At 41.9% G+C, this 22,650-nt stretch overlaps 1 protein-coding gene across 1 annotated transcript in view; it reads right to left on the minus strand.

Annotated features, from left to right (window-relative positions):
* SLF1 (SMC5-SMC6 complex localization factor 1) overlaps positions 1–22,650 on the minus strand; it is a 120,915-nt gene that overhangs the window by 23,654 nt on the left and 74,611 nt on the right. Inside the window, exons 9-15 of the mRNA XM_073680274.1 lie at positions 18,200–18,352; positions 15,971–16,137; positions 15,204–15,347; positions 11,899–12,061; positions 8,127–8,277; positions 7,127–7,272; positions 75–247 (exon numbers count right to left, since the gene is read on the minus strand). Coding sequence (XP_073536375.1) covers positions 75–247; positions 7,127–7,272; positions 8,127–8,277; positions 11,899–12,061; positions 15,204–15,347; positions 15,971–16,137; positions 18,200–18,352 — 1,097 coding nt within the window. The remainder of the gene's footprint in view (positions 1–74; positions 248–7,126; positions 7,273–8,126; positions 8,278–11,898; positions 12,062–15,203; positions 15,348–15,970; positions 16,138–18,199; positions 18,353–22,650) is intronic.

Here is a 22,650-nt window from a genome sequence, read left to right on the forward strand (position 1 = left end):
AAGTTCAAGATATGTGTCAGGTCAGGAGCTGTCCCCCAAAGCAGAAAAATGGTGATGTTATAGGTATTACTTACGGCAGATCAAGCAGCACATCGCCTTGGTTTTGATTTTCACCATTTAGCATCAGTAAAGCCCTTTGAGACTCCAGGCAAGGCCGCTGCCCTATATTCCTTTTTCTTCTGAGTTTCTGGACTTTTTCATTGCCACATGCTACCGCCTTCCATAACATTGGGATGTATGTAGAGATCTGATGGCAGAAATATTATATCAAGACAAATCGACTAGAACAACAGCAAAATATATGGAAAGCACAAAGGATTCAATTAGTGCAGAGGACCTAAGACACATCAAAGGGAGTTTAATGCACCCCAGCCTGTGACTAGTATTAATCATTTATATGGGCACCTACAATTACACAAAACCTCAAACATCACTATTAACTGACATCAGGGAGTTCAGCTAATTTCACACAGCAGAAAAAAAAAGGATCTATAATGGTCTCATGATAAAAAGGAACAGGAGAGCAGACAACCCCAGGGGAATTAAAGGAACTAATTCATGTCATATAACAGGGGCCCTAAGCATTAGCCTGTCACCTTTTATTTGGGGAAAAAGACCAGTGACCCATTTGGAGATGAATTTTTTATTTTTTGATCGGTACAGCAGCCAGTCGCTGTGTACGTCGTGTACTACAGCCATTGTTCCCATGACTTCATTTCTTACAGACCTTATTCATTTATAAAATATTCAGTATCGTATAACAAATATGGCAACATTTGGATTTTGAGTGATAAGTGACGAATGACGGATCAGCAAGAAATAACTCCCTTTGTGACAGTTTTACAGCATTCCTGAAAACAAAGACATATATTGATACACAGTCAATATTCATCTGCCGTTGCTTGCTGCATCTTCTTTTACGTGCTTGTTCATACGCTGTGCTTTTGCAGCTTTTTTCACACATTTTTGCCGTTGAAAAAAAAAAGCAGCGTTTTAAAGCAACACCAAAGTGAATGACATTTCTGAAATCTCATGCACATGCACAGTTCAGACCGGCAGATTACATTTCTGAATTGTCAATCAACTATGAGTGCCAGCACTCCATCAAAGGTTACAAGAAGTGCACTCTATCCTTAACAACAAAAAAAGAGATGGAATTAACCTTTTGAGTACCGTTAAAGTGTTCTGAGCGGAAAAGTTTCTCCTTGTGGAGAGTGACAAGCCAGGTCTTCCACGTCAGAGTGAGGAGACTTCTAAGGCATGCATGCTCCTCTGGGAAATTAAATATGCAAATTGTCTCTCAAGAGAGGAAGAGGACTAGAACTCTACCGCCACCGATTGGAAGCAGCGATCCTAAAAGTCAATATCGACTCTTTAACGAGCCTTGCAATATGATTTAGGATTAAAAGTCAAACCAGCGAGTACTGTTAAAAGAATTCATTGTATCATAAAAAATATTCAGGTTGCAGAAGTTAGCTAAGGCTAGGTTCACACTCATACAGTGCTCTCTGCTGCGCACTATGTCGGGAACCTGACGGAGTCACTTAGGTCTGCAACGTTTTCTTGTGCACGTCTGAAAAAGAGGAATACTGCTAGGACAGAGAACAGTGTCCACATTGGCTCCGTCAGCTTCACTGAATTGAGAGACGCAGTCAGGAATCGGTCATGGTTCCTGACGGAATCCAGCTTCTCCGAGGTTCCAAAAGAAACTGATGTAGTGCTCAGCGGAGAGAGTGTGAGCCTAGCCTAAAACTGGATGCTATTGTGGCAAGCTTGCAGTGAGAATCTGTCAAAAAAAAATATTCTAAAGAATAGTGACATTAAAGAACTTTTCATTATAAAGTGAATATATATATATTTTTTTATACATATAGACTGAAAACCCCTTAGGTTGGATGGATGGCACTTTTACCATTTCATTTCAAGCCACTATGAATACACAAAACAAATCATTGAAGGGAAGCGGGACATGAAGTTCAGTGCAGGAAAGGAGAGGGCAGCTGAGTATGTCGCAGCCATTTTTCATACATGTTATAGATCTACAAAGATGATGAAATGATGATGTGATATTCATGTGCTAGAAATGTTTCCACCGCTCTGTGGACAAAATGCCGCATTTAAAAACTCATCACTTTCTCCCAGCATTAAAGGTTAACTATGTGCAGTGAACTGTGAGGAGTGCCAGGACAGCTTGAGTGATAATAAGTGCCGGCTTGCCACGCTCGGTTATGGTAAATGGCTCTCAGCATCTAGAGGTGATTAGGGGGTTGGAGACACTTTGGCCGGCCACAGAGGACACGCTCCCCCTATTTGATTCAAATGTTAGGCAACAGGATTAATGTCCAGACAAGACAAGACCTGTGGGCTGAGAATTAATTTTACGGAGGCCATCTGCACTCCAGTGCCATCTATAATATAAGAATTCCTCATAATGATCCTATCATTTTCACATAGGTAATTATTGGGCATTAGAGTTGTTCTTGGGCCACATTCGCTGTGATACTTTATCAACTACCCAGTTAGAGTTTTAAAGCCAATGTCTTTATGGTCATTTCTATATACAGGATTATGCACAAGTTTGAGCCCCGCAAAGCTGATTACATGAAAAGACAAATTAACACAAGCAATGTAGAAATGGTAATAAGATAAATTAATTGTATTTAGATATACAATTTTCCTGCACCATTACTAGCTTAATTTATCATAATGGTAAAACACCAAGGTTACTTACCAGTAGCTGGTTTTTCCAGAACCCATGGCAGCACACCTTGAGAGAGGGATCCGCCCCACCAAGGACAGGGAACCGTCTGAAATAAAAAGGGCAGCACCTCTCCCTCGCTTCAGTTGATTACAGAGCATTGAGGGGACCTCCAGACAAAATGTTAGGCAAATAACCAACACCTACATCATACACAAAGCACCCAAGTAGTGCACACCCAAGGCGTGAGAAAACAGAGGGAGGAAATAAGGGTGCTGTCATAGGTTCTGGAAAAACTGGCTACTGGTAAGTAACCTTGGTGTTTTCCCTTCACCCATGAAAGCACACGTTGAAAGAATTTTGGAGAATGAAAGCACCCTAGGGAGGGATCACCGCCTGAAGAAACCTTCTCCCAAAGGTAAGGTCAGCAGAGGAGGATAGATCCAATCTATAGTGCCTATAAAAGGTGGAAGGTGCAGACCAAGTAGCGGCTTTACATATCTGGTCGATGGAGACCTCCCCTCTCTCTGCCTAGGAGATTGCCACGGCCCTGGTGGAGTGGGCTTTGATACCGACCGGGGCTGGAACTCCCGCAGATATGTAGGCTAAACTGATGGCCTCCCTAAGCCACCTGGCAATAGTACCCTTTGACACCCCATGACCTTTCCTATTCCCCTGGAAGGCTAAAAACAGGGAATGATCCTTTCTCCATTGCTTAGTCACGACTATGTACTGTAATAAGGACCTCCTAACATCTAAATTATGAAACTTAGATTCTCCCGGGTTCTTAGGATTACTACAAAAAGAAGGTAACACAATCTCCTGATTACAGTGAAATCTGGACAAAACTTTAGGGAGGTAAGCCCGGTCTGGGCGTAGGACAATCTTATAAATCTGGGTGTAAGGAGGATTAACCGAAAGAGCCTGCAGGTCGATCACCCTAAGGGCCGATGTCAAAGCCACCAAAAGAATAGTTTTAAGGGTGAGTAATTTTGGAGCGATAACGGGTTCAAACGGGTCACCAGAGAGAGAGTTCAGGACTAAATTCAGGTCCCAGGGAGGAATTCTAGGGGTTTGGACTGGTCTGGACCTAGCACAAGATCTAGTAAACCTAGAAACCCATCTCTTTCTGGCAAAGTTACAATTATATAGTGCACCTAACACAGATACATTAACCTTAAGTTTTTCCGTAGCTAACCCCAAATCGTATCCTCTTTGTAGGAACTCCAGGATCTCCTTAACAGGAGGTTTATCTGACAAAGGGGTTTTAAGAAAATCCAGGATTTTCCCCCAAATTCTACCATAAATCTTTGTTGTCATGGGCTTTCTACTATGTAGGAGAGTGGAAACTAAGGCCTGAGAAAAACCCTTACTACTCAGTAACGACCTCTTAAATTCCATGCCGCCAGATGGAATCCCCTGGTCTGCGTGCGGAAAACTGGCCTCTGAGAAGGTCCGGCCTGTCAGGCAGGATCCGGGGGGTCTGATATGGAGATCAGTCGGAGCAGGGAAAACCAAGGTCTCTTTGGCCAGAAGGGGGCTATCAGAATTATTCTTGCTCAATCTTCCCATACTTTCCTCACCACTGCAGGAATCATCACTATTGGGGGAAACGCATAAGCTTTACTGAACTTCCACGGGATATGGAGGGCGTCTACTGCATAAGGATCTTCTGACGGGTCTAGGGAACAGAACTTCTCCATCTTTCTGTTGGCTTTGCGGGCGAACTGATCTATGTTTGGTAAGCCCCACAGCTGGACAATTTGCTGAAAGACTACCGGGTTCAGGGCCCACTTATCCTGACAACATATGGCGGCTCAGAAAGTCTGCTTTTGTATTCTCCACCCCCCCTTATGTGTAGCGCACTGAGGCATGAGAGATGCTATTCTGCTAGCTGTAGGATATTGTTTACCACTACCATAAGGAAGCGAGACCTCGTGCCCCCCTGGCGATTTATATATGCCAGTGTTGTCTGACCTGACCTGCATGTGGTGACCCTGAACATGGGGGAGAAGGCCTAACAGGGATCTTTCTACAGCTCAAAGCTCCTTTAGGTTGGATGATGCTCCCTTCTCGTGATCTGCCAGGTGACCCCCCCCCCCACCCCCAACCGGAAACGCTTCTATCGGTTTTAATAACATAGTCGACCGGTCTGGACCACTGCATGCCCGAGGATAAGTTTTTCCTGTCTGTCCACCAAGATAGGGAGGCTACAGTCTCTCGGGAAAGAACTAGTTTTCTTTCTAAATGTCCATTGAAGGACTTCTGTGATGACCTTGGGCCCATGTGACTGCTGGGAGACAGGATGTCATGGATCCCAGGAGTGACATCGCTTCTCTTAAGGACATTACAGGAATCCTGATGGCCCTTGTGGCCAAAATGATTATTTTGCAGATTTTCTCCTCCGTGAGAAAACAGGCCTGGAGCTGAGAATCCAGGGTTAGACCCAGAAAGACCTGAGCCCTTTAGGGTGATAACCTTGACTTCTGAAAAATTATCAGCCAACCTAGTTGCTGTAAAAGCGTTGTGATCTCTAACACCTGAGCGGAACAGTGGCTCTCCGATTTCCCTACCACAAGAAAATAGTCTAGGTAGGGGACGATAACTACATTCCTGATCCGCAGAAAGGCTGTCACTTCTGCAATGAGCTTCGTGAATATCCTCGGAGCTACCGAGAGATCGAAGGGAAGGGCCGTGAATTGGAAATGTCTCAGTTCACCTCGTATAAACAAGGCCACCCTCAAGTACTTCTTGCAGACTACTGCCATAAAGCAATTGAGGTGGAGGAGCTTTACTGCAGAGTTCACAGATTTCATCTTGAACGTCTGGTTCTCCACTAGCTAGTTTAGGCTCCTGAGGTTGAAAATGGTCCTTAAGGACCCATTTGCTTTTTTTTAATCAGAAAAAGGGGGGAATAAAATCCCCTTCCCTTTTGCGTCTCCGGAACCTTGAGAAGGACTTGTTTTTCTTTTAAGCCTAAAATCTCTGCCTCCAAGGCCATTTGCTTCTCTACTGACTTCCTCCTGGGGTTTTTTGTAAAGGTACGATGAGGGATGTGATGGAAGCGTAGCTTTAGACCCTCATTCACTATGTTTAGTATCCACAGACTCGAGGTGATGGCCTCTCAAGCTGGAAAGAAACGGGAGAGCCTTCCACCTACTCTCAGTCTGGCGTCACTGGGAGGACTTTCTAGTCGTGGCAGAGGGAGGCCCCCTAAACATATATCCTGACTCCTTCTTAGCCTTGGAGTCCCATCTCTTCTTATCAACCAGCGGTCGACCCAAGTTAAATTTTCTCCTCCGAAGATAAGAATTTATCTGGTTCCTCCACCGGGTCATGGGCCCTCCCCCCTCCTCGCACCCGCCGGCCGAGGCTTCATTAACCGGCTAGCGAGCGTTCATAGGGCCCCGCCATCTTGATTCCGGAACCCACCCCCAACGTCATGCGGCACGCCCCTCCCAGCTTGCCAGGCGCCGTGACGTCAGTGGCCGCGTCATACCTGGAAGATGCCGCTCCACGCATGTGGCCAGCGTGGAGATCCGATGGACAACAGGGAGAGGGCGGCGCAGCGGTCTGAGGGGAGCCGGAGCCCTCCTCACCGCCTGCGCCCGCATGGGCGCAGCATCAAGGGAGCTGCGGATGACGCCTCTGATCCCTGAAGGCCGGCGCACAGGCCGGAGCCTACTCTTCCGCAAGCGGGACAGGGCAGGGTAAGAGAGACATCATCTTTCTTCTTCCCTTTCAAAAAACAGACAGGTTCCCATTAAGGACAGGAAACCAACTGAAGCGAGGGAGAGGTGCTGCCCTTTTATTTCAGACGGTTTCCTAGCCTTGGTGGGGCGGAACCCTCTCTCAAGGTGTGCTGTCATGAGTGAAAGGAAAAATATATATACAAAAAACTAATACCAAATCATCCTCACTCTCTGCAATTCCCTTAGAGTTGAATGCAGTGGTCCCCTTTCCAATTGTTAACATTTGGGGGGGGGGGGGCCAGAGGAGCCTCATTCAACTGTTTGGTGGTGGTTCTAGTATCACGCCTCTCCAACATTCATCCCCTTTCCAGTGGATAGGCGCTTTCCCCTGGAATATCTATTTAACTAACTTGTCATTTCTTAATCCAGGTCAGTAGCAGTCAATTGCAGACATTTTGCAACCCTTTAAGCCTGGCGGACCAAGACAGAAGAGGGACCGTGTGCAAGCACAATATTTGGGGCCTTTGCAGCCAAATAGCTCATCATAATGTACGATTCCACCTGATTTGGAGGTGGCAATGGGCCCCCTGACCTCTTGGGCCCCTGTGCGGCCGTACAGGTTGCACAAATGATACGTCCGCCCTTAAGTAATATGTAAAATAAATACAAAAGATGAAGAAAAAAGCTGACTGTATGCTAAATAAATGTAGACTGATAAAAGGTAACCAATACGTACCAGTTTTTGTAAGCATAAAGGCTCGTTAGACATTGGGATGTTGCTTTCTGCGTAAAAGTTCTTAAAAATTCCTTCTGCAACCAACATCTGGAGCCATGGGGACGCAATCGAAGAAACAAACTGTTTTTTTTCTTCTATTGTAAACTCTAGAACAAATATAAAACACATATTAAAAATGGGATATCTTAGAAAGTAACCAATATACCGTACATTATATGAACAAACATTGGGACACTCATTGAATCCATGTTGTCAGTCTGCCTTTACTAACATTTGTGAAAAATGGGTCATTTTAGAAAGCTGGGTGATACCAGCGTAGTCCTGTGAAAGGACACCTGCAGTGTAACAAATCACTACACAAAATGTCTTCCCGCCTAAATATTCCTTCATCCACTGTGAGAAGAGGAAGTTTTTGAACCACAGCAATTCAGTCATGAAGTGTCAGACCATGTCATTTACAGAGCTTGTCGTCTGATGAGGTGCACAGAAGTCACCAGAGAGGTGTAGGGACTCAAACATCATCAGCACAAAATGTGTGCCCCTGCTTTCACGACATGGGTTTACACGGCCATACAAATCTTGCATCACCAAGTACAATGCCAGGTGCTGGTTGGAGTGATATAAAGCACTTGGCTCTGGTGGGTGGACACGTTCCGTGGAGAGATAAATCACACACTATCCGGCAGTCTGAGTTTGGTGAATGCCAGGAGAACATTACCTGCCTGACAGCATTGTGTTAGCTGTAAAGTTAGGTTGGGGATGGATGGTGCAAAGTGTGTGGTGTGTCCTAAATCTGTGTGTGTGCGTGTGTGTGTGTGTGTGTGTGTGTGTGTGTGTGTGTGTGTGTGTGTGTGTGTGTGTGTCACAGATTTGAGCTCAGCATAGAAATGACAAACAAGATGTTCTGATATTATAACATGTTTCTGGGGTTATTTTTTCAGAATAATTAAACATTTGTGTTAAATTTAGGAATCTAAGAGAAGATATTACTATTGAATACCTTCACATGAAACGCAGACGTAGAATACAAAGTCATTTGCCACTTGAAACAGCAAGTTTTTGTTCAGATAGAAGCCGAGTAGTATCCAATACTCCACCACAGCAGTGAGCATCCCATTCATGTGCACCGTCCTCTCTGGGGATAATGCCTTCTACAAATGGAAAACATGCACGAGAATTCACAGCTAAACACTCAGGTTTAATAACATAATGGATCTGTAATGACATGTGAGTGAAGTACAGAATGTGAGCTATAGGCTGCCTATACGGTGAATACATATATACAGGGTGGGCCATTTATATGGATACACCTAAATTAAATGGGAATAGTTGGTGATATCAACTTCCTGTTTGGCACATTATTATATGGGAGGGAGAAAACTTTTCCAGACGGGTGGTGACCATGGCGACCATTTTGAAGTCGGCCATTTTGGATCCAACTTTATTTTTTTCAATGGGATGAGGGTCATGTGACACATTAAACTTATTGAGAATTTCATAAGAAAAACAATGGTGTGCTTGGTTTTAATGTAACTTTATTCTTTCATGAGTTTTTTTTTACAAGTTTATGACCACTTATAAAATGTGTTCAAAGTGCTGGCCATTGTGTTGGATTGTCAATGCAACCTTCTTCTCCCACTCTTGACACACTGATAGCAACACCTCAGAAGAAATGCTAGCACAGGCTTCCAGTATCCGTTGTTTCAGATGCTGAACATCTACTATCTTGATGGTATGGTGTGGTATATGGGATACAAAGATAGTGGGGCCATTCTTCATCAATGGAAACCTCAATTTAGTGAATCCTGTTTTGAGCAGGGGGTTGGACCAGATAACCCAGGAGGTCCCTTACAACTCTACATTCTATGATTCAATGCCACTGGATATCTGAAATTGCTACATGATGATGTGTTGCCCTCTTTATGCACTGAAGATGGCACGTTCCCTGAGTTTTTCCAACAAGATGGTGCACCACCACATTATGGGTGTCAGGTCCGAGCATTCCTACATGAACAGTTTTCCTGGAAAGTGGATTGGTCGTCGTGGGCCAGTTGAATGGCCACCAAGGTCTCCCGATCTGACCCCCTTAGACTTTTATCTCTGAGGTCATCTCAAGGCAATTGTCTATACTGTGAAGATACGAGATGTGCAGCATCTGAAACAACGGATACTGGAAGCCTGTGCTAGCATTTCTTCTGCGGTGTTGCTATCAGTGTGTCAAGAGTGGGAGAAGAGGGTTGCATTGACAATCCAACACAATGGGCAGCACTTTGAACACATTTTATAAGTGGTCATAAACTTGTAAAAAACTCATGGAAGAATAAAGTTACGTTAAAACCAAGCACACCATTGTTTTTCTTATGAAATTATCAATCAGATTGATGTGTCACATGACCCTCTTCCCATTGAAAAAAATAAAGTTGGATCCAAAATGGCCGACTTCTAAATGGCTGCCATGGTCACCACCCATCTGGAAAAGTTTTCCCCCTCCCATATACTAATGTGCCACAAACAGGAAGTTGATATCACCAACCATTCACATTTAATTTAGGTGTATCCATATAAATGGCTGTGTGTGTGTGTGTGTGTGTGTGTGTGTGTGTGTGTGTGTGTGTGTGTGTGTGTGTGTGTGTGTGTGTGTATATATATGCGGTTTGTGCCATGAGATGCTGTTGTACTGTGACAATTTTCAACTGAGTCATTGGGAAGAGAAGGTTGAAGATTGGAAGCATAGCACATTATCTGTGAAACATGGTGGTGGCAGTGTTATGGCATTGGCCACCACTGCTGTTTACTGATGATGTTACTGCGGACAGAAGTAGCAGAATGGCTTATCGAGTGTAAAATATGATACATTCTGCTGAGATTCAGTCAAATAGGACATTGCTTCAGGCTGTGTGCCCACGTAGCGTTTTTCAAGCGCATATGCTGCGGAATTTCCACAGCGTAAACGCTTGAAAAACGCATGTATATCCGCACCCCATGGTCCCCAATGGCATTCCGCAATGTCAATGCCCATGCTGCGGATTTTTCCGCAGCGTATATGCTGCGGTCAAAAATCCGCAGCATGTTCATTAATTTTGCGGAAGCGCAGCGGAATCAATGTGCGGATGGCACCCAAGTCTGGATGAGAGGAGACTCTCATCCAGACCTGGGTACCAAAGAACCTTTTAAAAAAAGAAAAAATAAAGTTTATACTTATCTTCTGATGTTTTCCCTCCGTCGCGCTGTTGTCTGAAGGACCTGCCACGTCATTGAGTCATGTGACCCACCACATGACTCAATGACGTCACCGCAGGTCCTGCACACAACAGCGTGAGCCGCTCAAGCCTCCGGACGGGGCAGAGAATGCATCAGAAGGTGAGTATAAAGTTTATTTTTTTATTTTTTACCATTCTGAACAAGCTGTCAAGCACTTTTCCAAGTGATGCTTGGAGAAGTGCTTGATAACCCGCATGCGGAAATGCATGCAAAGACGCCTCACAAACGCTTCTACCTGGCGGGAAAACCGCATGTAATATCCGCATGCGATTTTCCCGCCAGGGAGAAGCGTAAAAAATATGCTTCAGGTCCGCAACGTGGGCACATGGCCTCACACTACAGATGGATGAGAAACCAAAACCTATAGTGACTGCAACATTAGCCGCTTTCTCATTGTTCTAATCGGGTTAGTTTGTCCAATCTCTTTTGAACCTATGAAAATAGAAGGACTCTGTAAAAGCGTCTGTAACTCCTCTACAGTCATCTCTGAAAGATTGAAGTGTAGACTTCAATCTCATCTCATGGCTTTTTTCACATCCATTGTACAAGGGTACAGAGACTAAAGTAGGATTCCGTCACTGTCCAAGTACTTCTGGTTTGACAATATCGTTACTCTGCATATTCTGTCATGTCTGGTTTTATAACGCCTGATCATGCGAGAGAATTTCTCCTGAACCAACCAGCAGGACGTACAGTTTTAGTACAATAGACATACAAAATAAAAAAGTCATATTTGATACTGTAAGCATTATTCATCCGCACAGTCTCATGCGTTTTCTTGTCTTGTTATCGATCAAAAACTTTGATCAGAGCATTTATTGCTATTTATTGAAGACCTAGAGTAATTCTAAATGATGCAACAGATTTCCTCTGGTCAGGACCAATCTCTTTATTAGGCCACATTCACACGTTCAGTATTTGGTCAGTATTACATTAGTATTTGTAACCCAAACCCAGGAGTGGGTGATAAATACAGAAGTGGTGATGTGTTTCTATTATACTTTTCCTCTGATTGTTCCACTCCTGGTTTTGGCTTACAAATACTGATCAAATACTGAGTGTGGGAACGTGGCCTTACTGTCAATATTAACAAAGATCACGTATAGTCAAATTGTTAATAAATTTCATTATTTCATTAAGCCCAAAAGCGAGCGTTACTTGTGACTATGCCGAGACATTAACACTCATTTCATACATATGGGAGTTTTTTTTTTTTACTATAAACTTAATTTAGAAAACTGTGAGGGCCATTCAAGTAAAGTTTTATACCTTGAAGCCCACATTATTCTAACCCTATGACATTTCATTTTTTACTTGATCACAGAATCTTAGTAGCTCTGCAGCTAAAATCAGACATCTGGCCAGATATCACAGCTCGTCTTCCTAAAACAATACCTATTGTAAGCCAATGCCATCAATAACATGTCTGAAATTGCAGGATCAATATAGGGAATGATAACCTTTGACAGTCCCGCATAGTCTGTATATATGGCCATCGTCATAACACTCACCTTATCTACATGGTGCATCATCTTATGACACATTATAAAAAGATCGGTCAAGGCACTGATATTCTTGGTTAAGAAGACCATTGTTCTGGTTTCGGGCCAAAATATTCCAACAATAAAGGATGGAAACAATGTTTTGCGAGAAAAGTCTGTCTGTTCACACAGTCTATAATAGAGGAAAGGTGGAAATTGTATGTTAGGTCTAGCTGCTACTTTAAAAAAATATGTAGTTTATCTCAAAATGAAATGTACTGATATTGAAACGTACTGATATATATAAATATATATATACACATATATATATATATACATACACACACACACACACATGAATTATGTGTATATACACTCACACACACATATATTTTGCATAGTCATGTTCTGAGACCTGTAACTTGGTGATAAAAAATATGTTGGTTTATTTTTTTATTCAGAGTGGGAAATGAAGGGAGATTTAAACCTTTTTTAGTTCCCATAGACTTGAACTAGCAACCGCAGGTACAATGCACTGTACAATACTCCTGTATTGCACTGTAATGTTGCCTAAAGGAAGAGGTGGGGGAGTACAATGGGAGTGACAGAGGGGAGGCCCTGACCCCGTTAAAAATCACTTAAATGCACTAGTTGCTATTGACCTCCAAATTTAAGATGCTCAACTGCACAGATTGGAGCAAGCTCTGATCCCTAAAGTTACAGGTGTATATACACGGCCAGCATCCAACATGTAGGGAGCTGGTTCAGCTGCTGAGCTGGCTTCACACATTGTCACCAAACATGTGACGTACAGTTGAAACCAGAAGTTTACATACACAATATAATGACAATATATGACATGAAATCAGAATAAACCTTTCCCGTTTTAGGTCAATCAGGATTACCATAACTTGTAATATTTGCCAAATGCCAGAATAATGAGAGAGAATGCTTTAAGGCATTTTTATTACTTACTGCAAAGTCAAAAGTTTACATACACTAAGATTACTGTGCCTTTAAACAATTCTGGACTGCCCATATGATGATGTCATGTGTTTGGAAGCTTCTGATAGTTTTTTTGGCAACATCTGAGTTAATTAGAGACACATCTGTGGATGTATTTTAATGCACACCTGAAACACACTGCTTCTTTGTGTAGCACCATGGGAAAGTCTAATGAAATCAGCCAAGATGTCATGAAGAGATTTGTGGACTTGCACAAGTCTGGCTCATTCTTGGGTACAATTTGAAGATACCTGAAGGTGCCTCGTTCATCTATACAAACAATTGTACACAAGTACAAACAAGATGGGAATGTCCAGCCATCATACCGCTCAGGAAGGAGATGGGTTCTGTGTCTTAGAGATGAAAGTGCTTTGGTCCGACATGTGCAAATCAACCGAAGGACAAAAGTAAAAGACCCTATGAAGATGATGGCAGAAGCTGGAAAGATTGTGTCAATATCCACAGTGAAACGAGTACTGTATCAACATGGGTTGAAAGGCCACTCTGCCAGGAAGAAGTCATTACTCCAAAAGAAACATAAAAAAGCCAGATTAATGTTTGCAAATGCACACAGGAACAAAGACCTTAATCTTTGGAGACATGTCCTGTGGTCTGATGAAACTAAAATGTAACTTTTTGGGCATAATGACCATCATTACATTTGGGGAAAAAGGGAAAAGCTGGGAAGCCTAAGAACACCATCCCGACTGTGAAACAAGTGGGTGGTAGCATCATGTTGTGGGGTTGTTTTGCTGCAGGAGGGACTGGTGCACTTCACAAAACACATGGTATCATGAGAAAAGAAGATTATGTAACAAAACTGAAGCAACATCTCAAGAGATTAGTCAGGAAGTTAAAGCTTGGGTGGAACTGGGTCTTCCAAATGGACAATGACCTGAAGCATACTGCCAAAACGGTAACAGAGTGGCTTAAGGATAACAAAGTCAATGTTTTGGAGTGGCCATCACAAAGCCCTGATCTCAATCCAATTGAAAATGTATGGGCAAAGCTAAAAAGGCAGGTGCGAGCAAGGCGACCTACAAACCTGGATCAGTTACACCAGTTCTGTCAGAAGGAATGGGCCCAAATTCCGACCAACTATTATGAGAAGCTTGTGGAAGGATATCCCAAATGTTTGACCCAAGTCATTCATTTTAAAGGCAATGGTACCAAATACTAATGAAATGTATGCAAACTTTTGACGTTGCAGTAAGTAATAAAAATGCCTTAAAACATTCTCTCTCATTATTCTGGCATTTGGCAAATATTAAAAAATATGGTAATCCTGATTGACCTAAAACTGGAAAGGTTTATTCTGATTTCATGTCAGATATTGAGAAAAACATGCATGTGTGTCTTTTTATATAGTGCATGTAAACTTCTGGTTTCAACTGTACATGTACATATGTCATGAAAGGGTTAATATATATTTCACCTCACTAGCATCAGTAAGCATTGAATTCGGAAATAATTAAAGGGAACCTGTCAGGCGATACATGCTGTCCAATTAATGGGCAGCATGATTTGCAGCCTGGCTGCAAGATTGCAACTAGAAGTATAATTCTGTGAAGCGCTTCAGCATTTTGGGAAAATATACTTTGAAGATCCAGACAGGAATCATAGCCAGAGACAAGACTAGTCTGGCATTGCCCCCAAATGGCTTCTCCCACCATCGCTCCAAGTGATTGATGAGTCTATCCCTATGTACATGCAAGGGAAAGACCTGTCAATAATGGGCAGCAGCAATGGGAACAGTCAGCTGGGGCAGCAAAGGACTAGTCTGGTCTCTGGCTATGTTCCCCGAATGGAGCGTTTCAGAGAATAATATACATGGCTTCAATCGTGCAGTCAGGTTGCTAATTCATGCTGCCCACGGGCTAGGGTAGCATGAATCACCTGATCGGCTCCCTTTAAAGGGAACCTGTCAGCACAGAGTAACTGCTCAAACCAAGTACAGTCGCACCCTTGGCATGGCTGAACAACTTAGTACACCTTCCCACCTACTTGTTTTCCCTCTGTCTTCAATTCCCTCTCTATTTTGATTGACAGCTCTGGCTTCATAGAGCCAGAGAAGGGAGGAGGTAGATGGAAACTAAGCAGTTGGGAAGGGGCACAGAACTATTTAGCACCGCAAAGGGCGCACTGGGAACCTTGGTTTGAACAGTCATTCTGTGCTTACAGAAACCCTTAAAAATGGGAAGTCTGAGTGATGGAAATGCATAAAAAGCAAAAAATGTACATTTCATACTAAATAAAATCAAATTGCAAACCCTTTGTTGGTTTCATAAGCATGATACAGTTATGACCCAATATCAGTATTATAAACTCACTTTTTACTAAGAGATTTTGCTTCTTCTTGCATCACATTCAACAGAAATTTCAGTATTGTTGCCACAATTTTCCTCCTTTTATGACTGTCAATTTCCATATCAGATGTTTCATGGCATAAACAGAATTTGTCCTCTAGAAAACACCTAGAAAAAAAAGAAAGGAAGGGAAACCTCAATGAAAACAACTATTCTGCATTGTCTGCTTGTTCAAGCTTGTTGCACAGGGCAACATTTTCTCCTCTCTCCAAAAATTAATCTATTGCAAATACATGGACAGAATTAGTTTCTATCTAGGATTTTCATTTTTAATTACAAAAATAGTGCAAAATATAGGAAAACTGATGAACGCTATTGTAAGTCAATGAGGTCGCAAGCATTCATCAACATTCGGCTTCATGGCTTCAGTTACAAAAGGTGTTCAAACCGAGGCTAAGACAAGGCTACCATCTTATACACAACCAATTTATAAGTAATAACTTCCAAAATGTCCATTATATGATTTATTTGTTAAACCTGATTCATCCATGCCAGCTGTCTTTCATACTGTTTTTTACTTATTAATGGGAGGAATAACCTTGGAAAACTGTATGCCACACGGATAATAAAAATGGACCGAAGGACCAAAAATGAATGAAGATTGGCACACTGATGAAAAACGTTCTTTTAAAAAAAAAAATACTGACGTATGAATGAAGCCTTACAGAGATTTTTTTTTATACACCAAATGATTTTTTAATACATCTACTAAGTGTTTAAATGCTGCATACCTTATCAGAGTTTCAATGAAGGACCACGTTCCCTTCTTGCAAACTGGGCACTGGAGAGCAGTGAGGTAGTACTGCAAAGCCTGAGTGGATTCCCATGGAGGACAGTGATGCACAAGATTGGACAATATATCTGAAAACTGACCAAAGATTTTGATATCTATATTTCCCTAAATAAGATAGGATAAAAAAAAATGAAATAAAATAATATGAAATAATAGCAGCAGCAACTATCTGGATGGCATATTAGTTTTGTGAATTCTTAATATTCTGATTATTTTTTTCTCCAAATGGTCCTGCTTCCCTACAAAATTAAGGAAAACTGGATAACAACCACAAGTAGACGCTATTTCGAAGCTACGGAATATTGCTTTGTACTGACCTGGAATGGCATATAAATTTACATTTGTATCAAGAATAACCATGGTGGAAAATCCACCATAAAAGTAACCAAGCGATATTGTTTGATTTGTAGGATAATCAAAAATCTATTTAACTAGTAAAATGTATATTCTTTAAAATAAGCCATTTAATAGGGGCCTTTATATTTTGGCATTTTCATAACATTTTGGACATCTCTACTAAATGGGGTGGGACAGAGCGTGGCGACGTCCACTCATCTAATTTATGGCAAACTACTGTGTACCTCATACCACAAATCATACTCCAGATCCCAATTGGATGTGTCTAAAAAAAAGTTCCTGCGCTGAGATAATCTTCTAAACGTGCCCCTGTGTACTGTGTAATGTCTGACCATGCAGGAACATGGTCTGATCATACCACAGCTCCTGGGCAGGGGAGGACACAAAACACTATACAGACAGGACAGCAGGGGATCACAGCTGATTCTTTCTGTGATGCAAAACATTGTTTACAAACAGCAGGGAAATGTTTTACCTCACAGAAAGAATCAGCTGTGATCCCCTGCTGTAATATCTGTATACTCTTCTGCTTCCTCCTCTTCCCAGGAGATGTGGTATGATCAGACCATGTTCCTGCACGGTCAGACACAGCCATTACACAGTACACAGCAGGGGCACATTTATAAGATTATCTCAGCACAGGAACATTTTATTTAAACACATCCAATTGTGGAAATTATTATTATTAGAAGATCGGTTGATTAAAATTAACTTTTGTTCACAAACCATTTAACTTTTATATATATTTAAATATAAATGAGGTTATAAGAAGTGAATAATTAAAAAGGTATGCCTCTAGTTTGCTAGTATTGTGGTTATATATTGAGCCATTATTGCTTCTAAATATCTGTTGATAGCTTCCCAGGGTGCAATCATTAATAAGCAAAACAGGGCATTCAGATTAAAATAGCAAGTCCCTCTACAGGTTTCGCTGTATACACAGCGTTATCAGTGGAAGGGACACAAACACTAATGGCCGCCAGCCAAAAATGCTCCCTATATATAGCCTATACATAGAAGGAACTATCAATCGAGTATTAAGCAGTGTATTTGTAATTACCAATCATATTAGACGGCAGTTCGTACCAATCTAAGAGATGTTATAAACCACTGTTACCCAATATCTGCATCAAAACTGGTATGAACTAACGCCAGTCTTGATCAATCAGGGCCTAAATGCCTGGGTGGATAGAATATAGTAAGAAGCAGATAAACTGACATAAAAGACGGAGCACATTTTCCCATCCGTATAAAACAAAAAATTGTGTGCCCATGATTTTTTTTTTTAAAGCTGGTGCAGATTATTATGAGAGCATGATTTTCATCATATTATAATTCACAGTAAATGATGACAAGGTATATTACTATTATAGGCTGCATATAGCTTTAATTCAAAATCTTAATTTGCTATGGTTTTCCCAATGTGATTCTAAAAAAATTTGGGTTTTCATGAATTTTGGACAAAGTTGTCCAGGAAAAAAAAAGTTAAATTGGCCGCCCTGCACTGGACACAGAAGCTCTGCCAATGTCGGCACCAAGTCAGTTATTGGCCAATTTTATTATTTTTAACACAGTCAAGCTGATGGAGTGAAAAAAAACCCTAAGTTGAAGATGCTGCTGCAGTGTCGCAGTCCCACCCAAACTTTATAGCATGTACTGTTTCTGGAAGGATTTTGTAGTAAATGAGGGTTTCTGAGCATTTACTAAGCGCTTACATGTTACAAAAGGTATTCTAATGGGTTCCATTTTCCATTATAAATTTTCACTTCCTCTGATTTAATGACTTTATCCAAAATCTAAAGCATTTTACCTGTATGAAGTGCTTGAGGAGCAACTCAAAAAGTTGCTGAGGTAAGACCAAAGGAGTAAGGCGTCCAATCTCCCAAAATGCTTCTGTAAAGAACTGCCCTTCAATAAGCTCTTCAATTCTGTTCAGACTCGTTCTGCCAACTTCACCTTTCAACTACAAATGTCAAAAGGTTTGGTAAACAGCATTGAAAAAAACTAAAACCAGTGATTACCAATGCTACATTGAAAAGGGAGGCCATTTTAGATCAATGAAAGTGTGGAGGGCACACAACACAGAATACAGGTTCCTCTCTTATATGAAGCACCGCCATTGTAAGTTCAGCCTTCTCTACAAACCGTGCAGCTCTCCATTCTGAAATGGCTGCAGACACAGAGGCGTGTGATCCGACGTGTCCATCAGTCGCCTCCAATTAAAAAACACTGCACATGGTAAAGGTGTTTTCCAACTGGAGGAGATGGACAGGTCTGGTCATGGTCAGGTCTCCTCCATCAACAACTTGCTCTCATTTTCTAAACTGTGTGAATTATCGTATCTTATTTCAGAGGCCTATACGTGGTTCCAGATGTTCAGAACTTCTGCTGAGATGTGACACTCCGAAACAACAGCTTCCTCCCCTTATCTGTGTCAATGACATGTATTAAAGGGCTGACTGTTCTTAGTCTAATAAAATTAGCCAGACTAGTCCTTTCATACACTAATATAGAAGTCAGTCCAACCTGTCAGTATCAGTGTAATCAGCCAACAGCCTAATGTACATGAGGGTCTCCTGAATCTATCCTGAGAGATGATGTCTAGGAAGAGAAGTATCCAGTCTGTTGAATCTAAGCAGCTGATCCTTTTGTTCTCCTGGACATAAGCCACCACTAAAAGCCTGGCAGCGGCTTTCTCATGGCGAACATAGGAGAATTTGGCCAAGCTTTACTGTGTATGGGGGAGTAGGGCGAGATGGCTGTTGGCCAAATGATCGGTCTGCTGACAACTATCTAATGTGATGTCACATCTCGGAAAAACCTTATAATATCTAGGAACACACAATGACTACAGAAATAAGATGATCCTTGCGCTTTAGAAACTTTAAAAAAGGGGTTTTCCACTTTGAATCAAAAAAAATAAAAGGAGTTCATGCTCACCCTCCTTAGCTCTCTACCACTGCTCCAGTTTTAGAGTTTTGGCTGCAGCAGTGACATCAAGGCAGCAGTTCACATCACTTCTGCAGCCAATCACTAATCTCAGAGGCCTGAGAGTCGTGTTTGGCTGCAGCGAAGAAGCACGATGGTGGTGTGAGGTCCCTGCTGCAGACTCCCCCGTTACCCCCCCACAAAACGGATACAGTGCAGCATTATGACTAGTGTATTATTAATCAGGGGAAATTCTTTAAATGGACTCTTATCAGCACAGAATGACTGTTCATACCAAGTATAGGTGCTCAGTGCATCATGGCAGGGCCAAACAATTAACTAGACCTTCCCACCTGCTTGTTTTCTCTCTGGATAGGGCCAGAAAAGGGCTTAGCTAGATGGAAAACAAGCAAGTGGGACGGTGCACTTAGATGTTTGGCCCTGCCATGATACACTGAGTGTCTGTACTTGGTTTGAACAGTCGTTCTGCTCCTACTGAGTCTCTTTAAAGTGGTCGGGACTATTTTATTTTTTACAATGGGCTTAAGAACGAACAGACAAGTAGTTGTTAACTCCCTGTCTGTTCTACCCAGAGTAGGCTCAGAGCGGTCACTGACAGCAATTCTGCAGCTTAATGTCAACCAAAGAGCTCTTCCTGGCTGCTCTGTCAATGTCATTCTGACTGACAGCAGCTTCCTGCAGCTAAGCAGCGGGGAACAGGTTGTCAATCAGCATTATATCGGCAGTCGTGATCCGTCAACAGAGCAGAGCAGAAGAGAATTAGCTGCTCTGTCGACGTAACGTCAGCAGAAGCCACAGAATCTATGGCAGCAGCGGCCTGTAACTACTCTGAGCCAGCAGAGATCGATACTAGGTAGAACAGGCAGGTAGTTAGGCCCATAATAAAAAAAAAATATAAAAAAAAATTAAATTAGTACCAGATATCCGTTTTAATTGTTTTATGTTCCTGTGAATATCCACAGTATATTGATACTCTGCATTGATTTATAAAATATTATATAAATAAGAGGCTGTAGAATTAAAAGAAAACTAATTTTCAAAAATATGAAAATTTCCGGCAACATTTCACTTTTATAGACAATGCTACTGAGCCCAAATAACAATCATTCAGGAACATCTTTCCGGTGTGAACTACTGTCCTTGTTCATTGTCCATACCAAGATATAATACAAAATGTCTTCAGAGGGCGACCATATGATAGTAAAACGTCTGCACTTTAATACAAAGGTTAGTTAACACGAGACCTCTTGGCCAGGCTTAGCTTATCTCGGCATACACTTCTTGCCGGCACTGCGGTGCTCACACCACTCTTACCGTCATGTTATCTTCCTTCTTTATAATGAAGTCAATGATCAGTGCTGGGTTATATGCAAACTACATACCTGGGCAGCCTCAGACAGAAGGCAATCAAGGTTTTAAAGCAAATTATTACCTTCAGGAAACCGTAAATCACATCCAGTAAGAGACATCTAGCTATCAGTCAATTACTACTAAATGAGGCTCTGAATACACTTCAGGGCTTAAGAATTTTGGGCGATGGAATTAAGTAGGAAACTTTTTAAACATTCTGCACCACAATCATAAGCAAATTTCCAAAAAATGACAGTATGTCCCACTCAACAGTGAGTACTCTACTAGGGAAAGACAGCTCCTCATAATATATACCCTGGTAACACCAGTGGATGGACAGTGGCCGTTACATAGCCAAAAATAGTCAGAAATGTGCACCCTTATGCTTTGCACCATTTTTTATAATAGATTTTTACTATTTTCATTTTTCTCACCAGAGGGCATTTCATTCTCTAAGTGAAAGAAAAAAATAATATATTAATAATAATAATAATAATAATAATAAAAGTCCCATAGTATCTTGTCTGAATGCCATCTCTGATAGCCAATAAATATACATCTGTTATCCACCATATGATGAGCATAAATCTACACAAATAATGTATGGAACCACACCATACAGTGGGGAAAATAAGTATTTGATACACTGCCGATTTTGCAAGTTTTCCCACCTACAAAGAATGGAGAGGTCTGTAATTTTTATCGTAGGTACAGTGGGGAAAAAAAGTATTTAGTCAGCCACCAATTGTGCAAGTTCTCCCACTTAAAAAGATGAGAGAGGCCTGTAATTGACATCATAGGTAGACCTCAACTATGAGGGACAAAATGAGAAAACAAATCCTGAAAATCACATAGTCTGATTTGGAAAGAATTTTTTTTCAAATTTTGATGGAAAATAAGTATTTGGTCAATTACAAACAAGCAAGATTTCTGGCTCTTACAGACCTTTAACTTCTTCTTTAAGAGGCTCCTCTGTCCTCCACTCATTACCTGTAGTACTGGCACCTGTTTGAACTTGTTATCAGTATAAAAGAGACCTATCCGCAACCTCAAACAGTCACACTCCAAACTCCACTATGGAGAAGACCAAAGAGCTGTCGAAGGACACCAGAAACAAAATTGTAGCCCTGCTACAGGCTGGGAAGACTGAATCTGCAATAGGCAAGCACCTTGGTGTGACGAAATCAACTGTGGGAGCAATAATTAGAAAATGGAAGACATACAAGACCACTGATAATCTCCCTCGATGTGGGGCCCCACACAAGATCTCACCCCGTGGGGTCTAAATCATCTCAAGAATGGTGAGCAAAAATACTAGAACCACACGGGGGGACCTACTGAATGACCTGCAGAGAGCTGGGACCAACGTCACACAGGTTACCATCAGTAACACACTACGCTGCCAGGGACTCAGATCCTGCAGTGCCAGACGTGTCCCCCTGCTTAAGCCATTACATGTCCGGGCCAGTCTGTAGCTTCCTAGAGAGCATTTGGATGATCCAGAAGAGTATTGGGAGAATGTCACATGGTCAGATGAAACCAAAGTAGAACTGTTTGGTAGAAACACAACTCGTAGTGTTTGGAGGAGAAAGAATGCTGAGTTGCATCCAAAGAACACCATACCTACTGTGAAGCATGGGGGTGGCAACATCATGCTTTGAGGCGGTTTCTCTGACAAGGGACCAGGACGACTGATCCGTGTACATGAAAGAATGAATGGGGCCCTGTATTGTGAGATTTTGAGTGCAAACCTCCTTCCATCAGCAACAGCATTGAAGATGAAACGTGGCTGGGTCTTTCAGCATGACAATGATCCCAAGCACACGGCCAGGGCAACGAAGGAGTGGCTTCGTAAAAAGCATTTCAAGGTCCTGGAGTGGCCTAGCCAGTCTCCAGATCTAAACCCTATAGAAAAACCTTTGGAGGGAATTGAAAGTCCGTATTGCCCAGCGACAGCCCCAA

Source organism: Phyllobates terribilis, unplaced genomic scaffold, assembly GCF_046119375.1.
Source record: "Phyllobates terribilis strain yellow unplaced genomic scaffold, ASM4611937v1 Scaffold_1__5_contigs__length_1240528914, whole genome shotgun sequence".
Taxonomy (NCBI): domain Eukaryota; kingdom Metazoa; phylum Chordata; class Amphibia; order Anura; family Dendrobatidae; genus Phyllobates; species Phyllobates terribilis.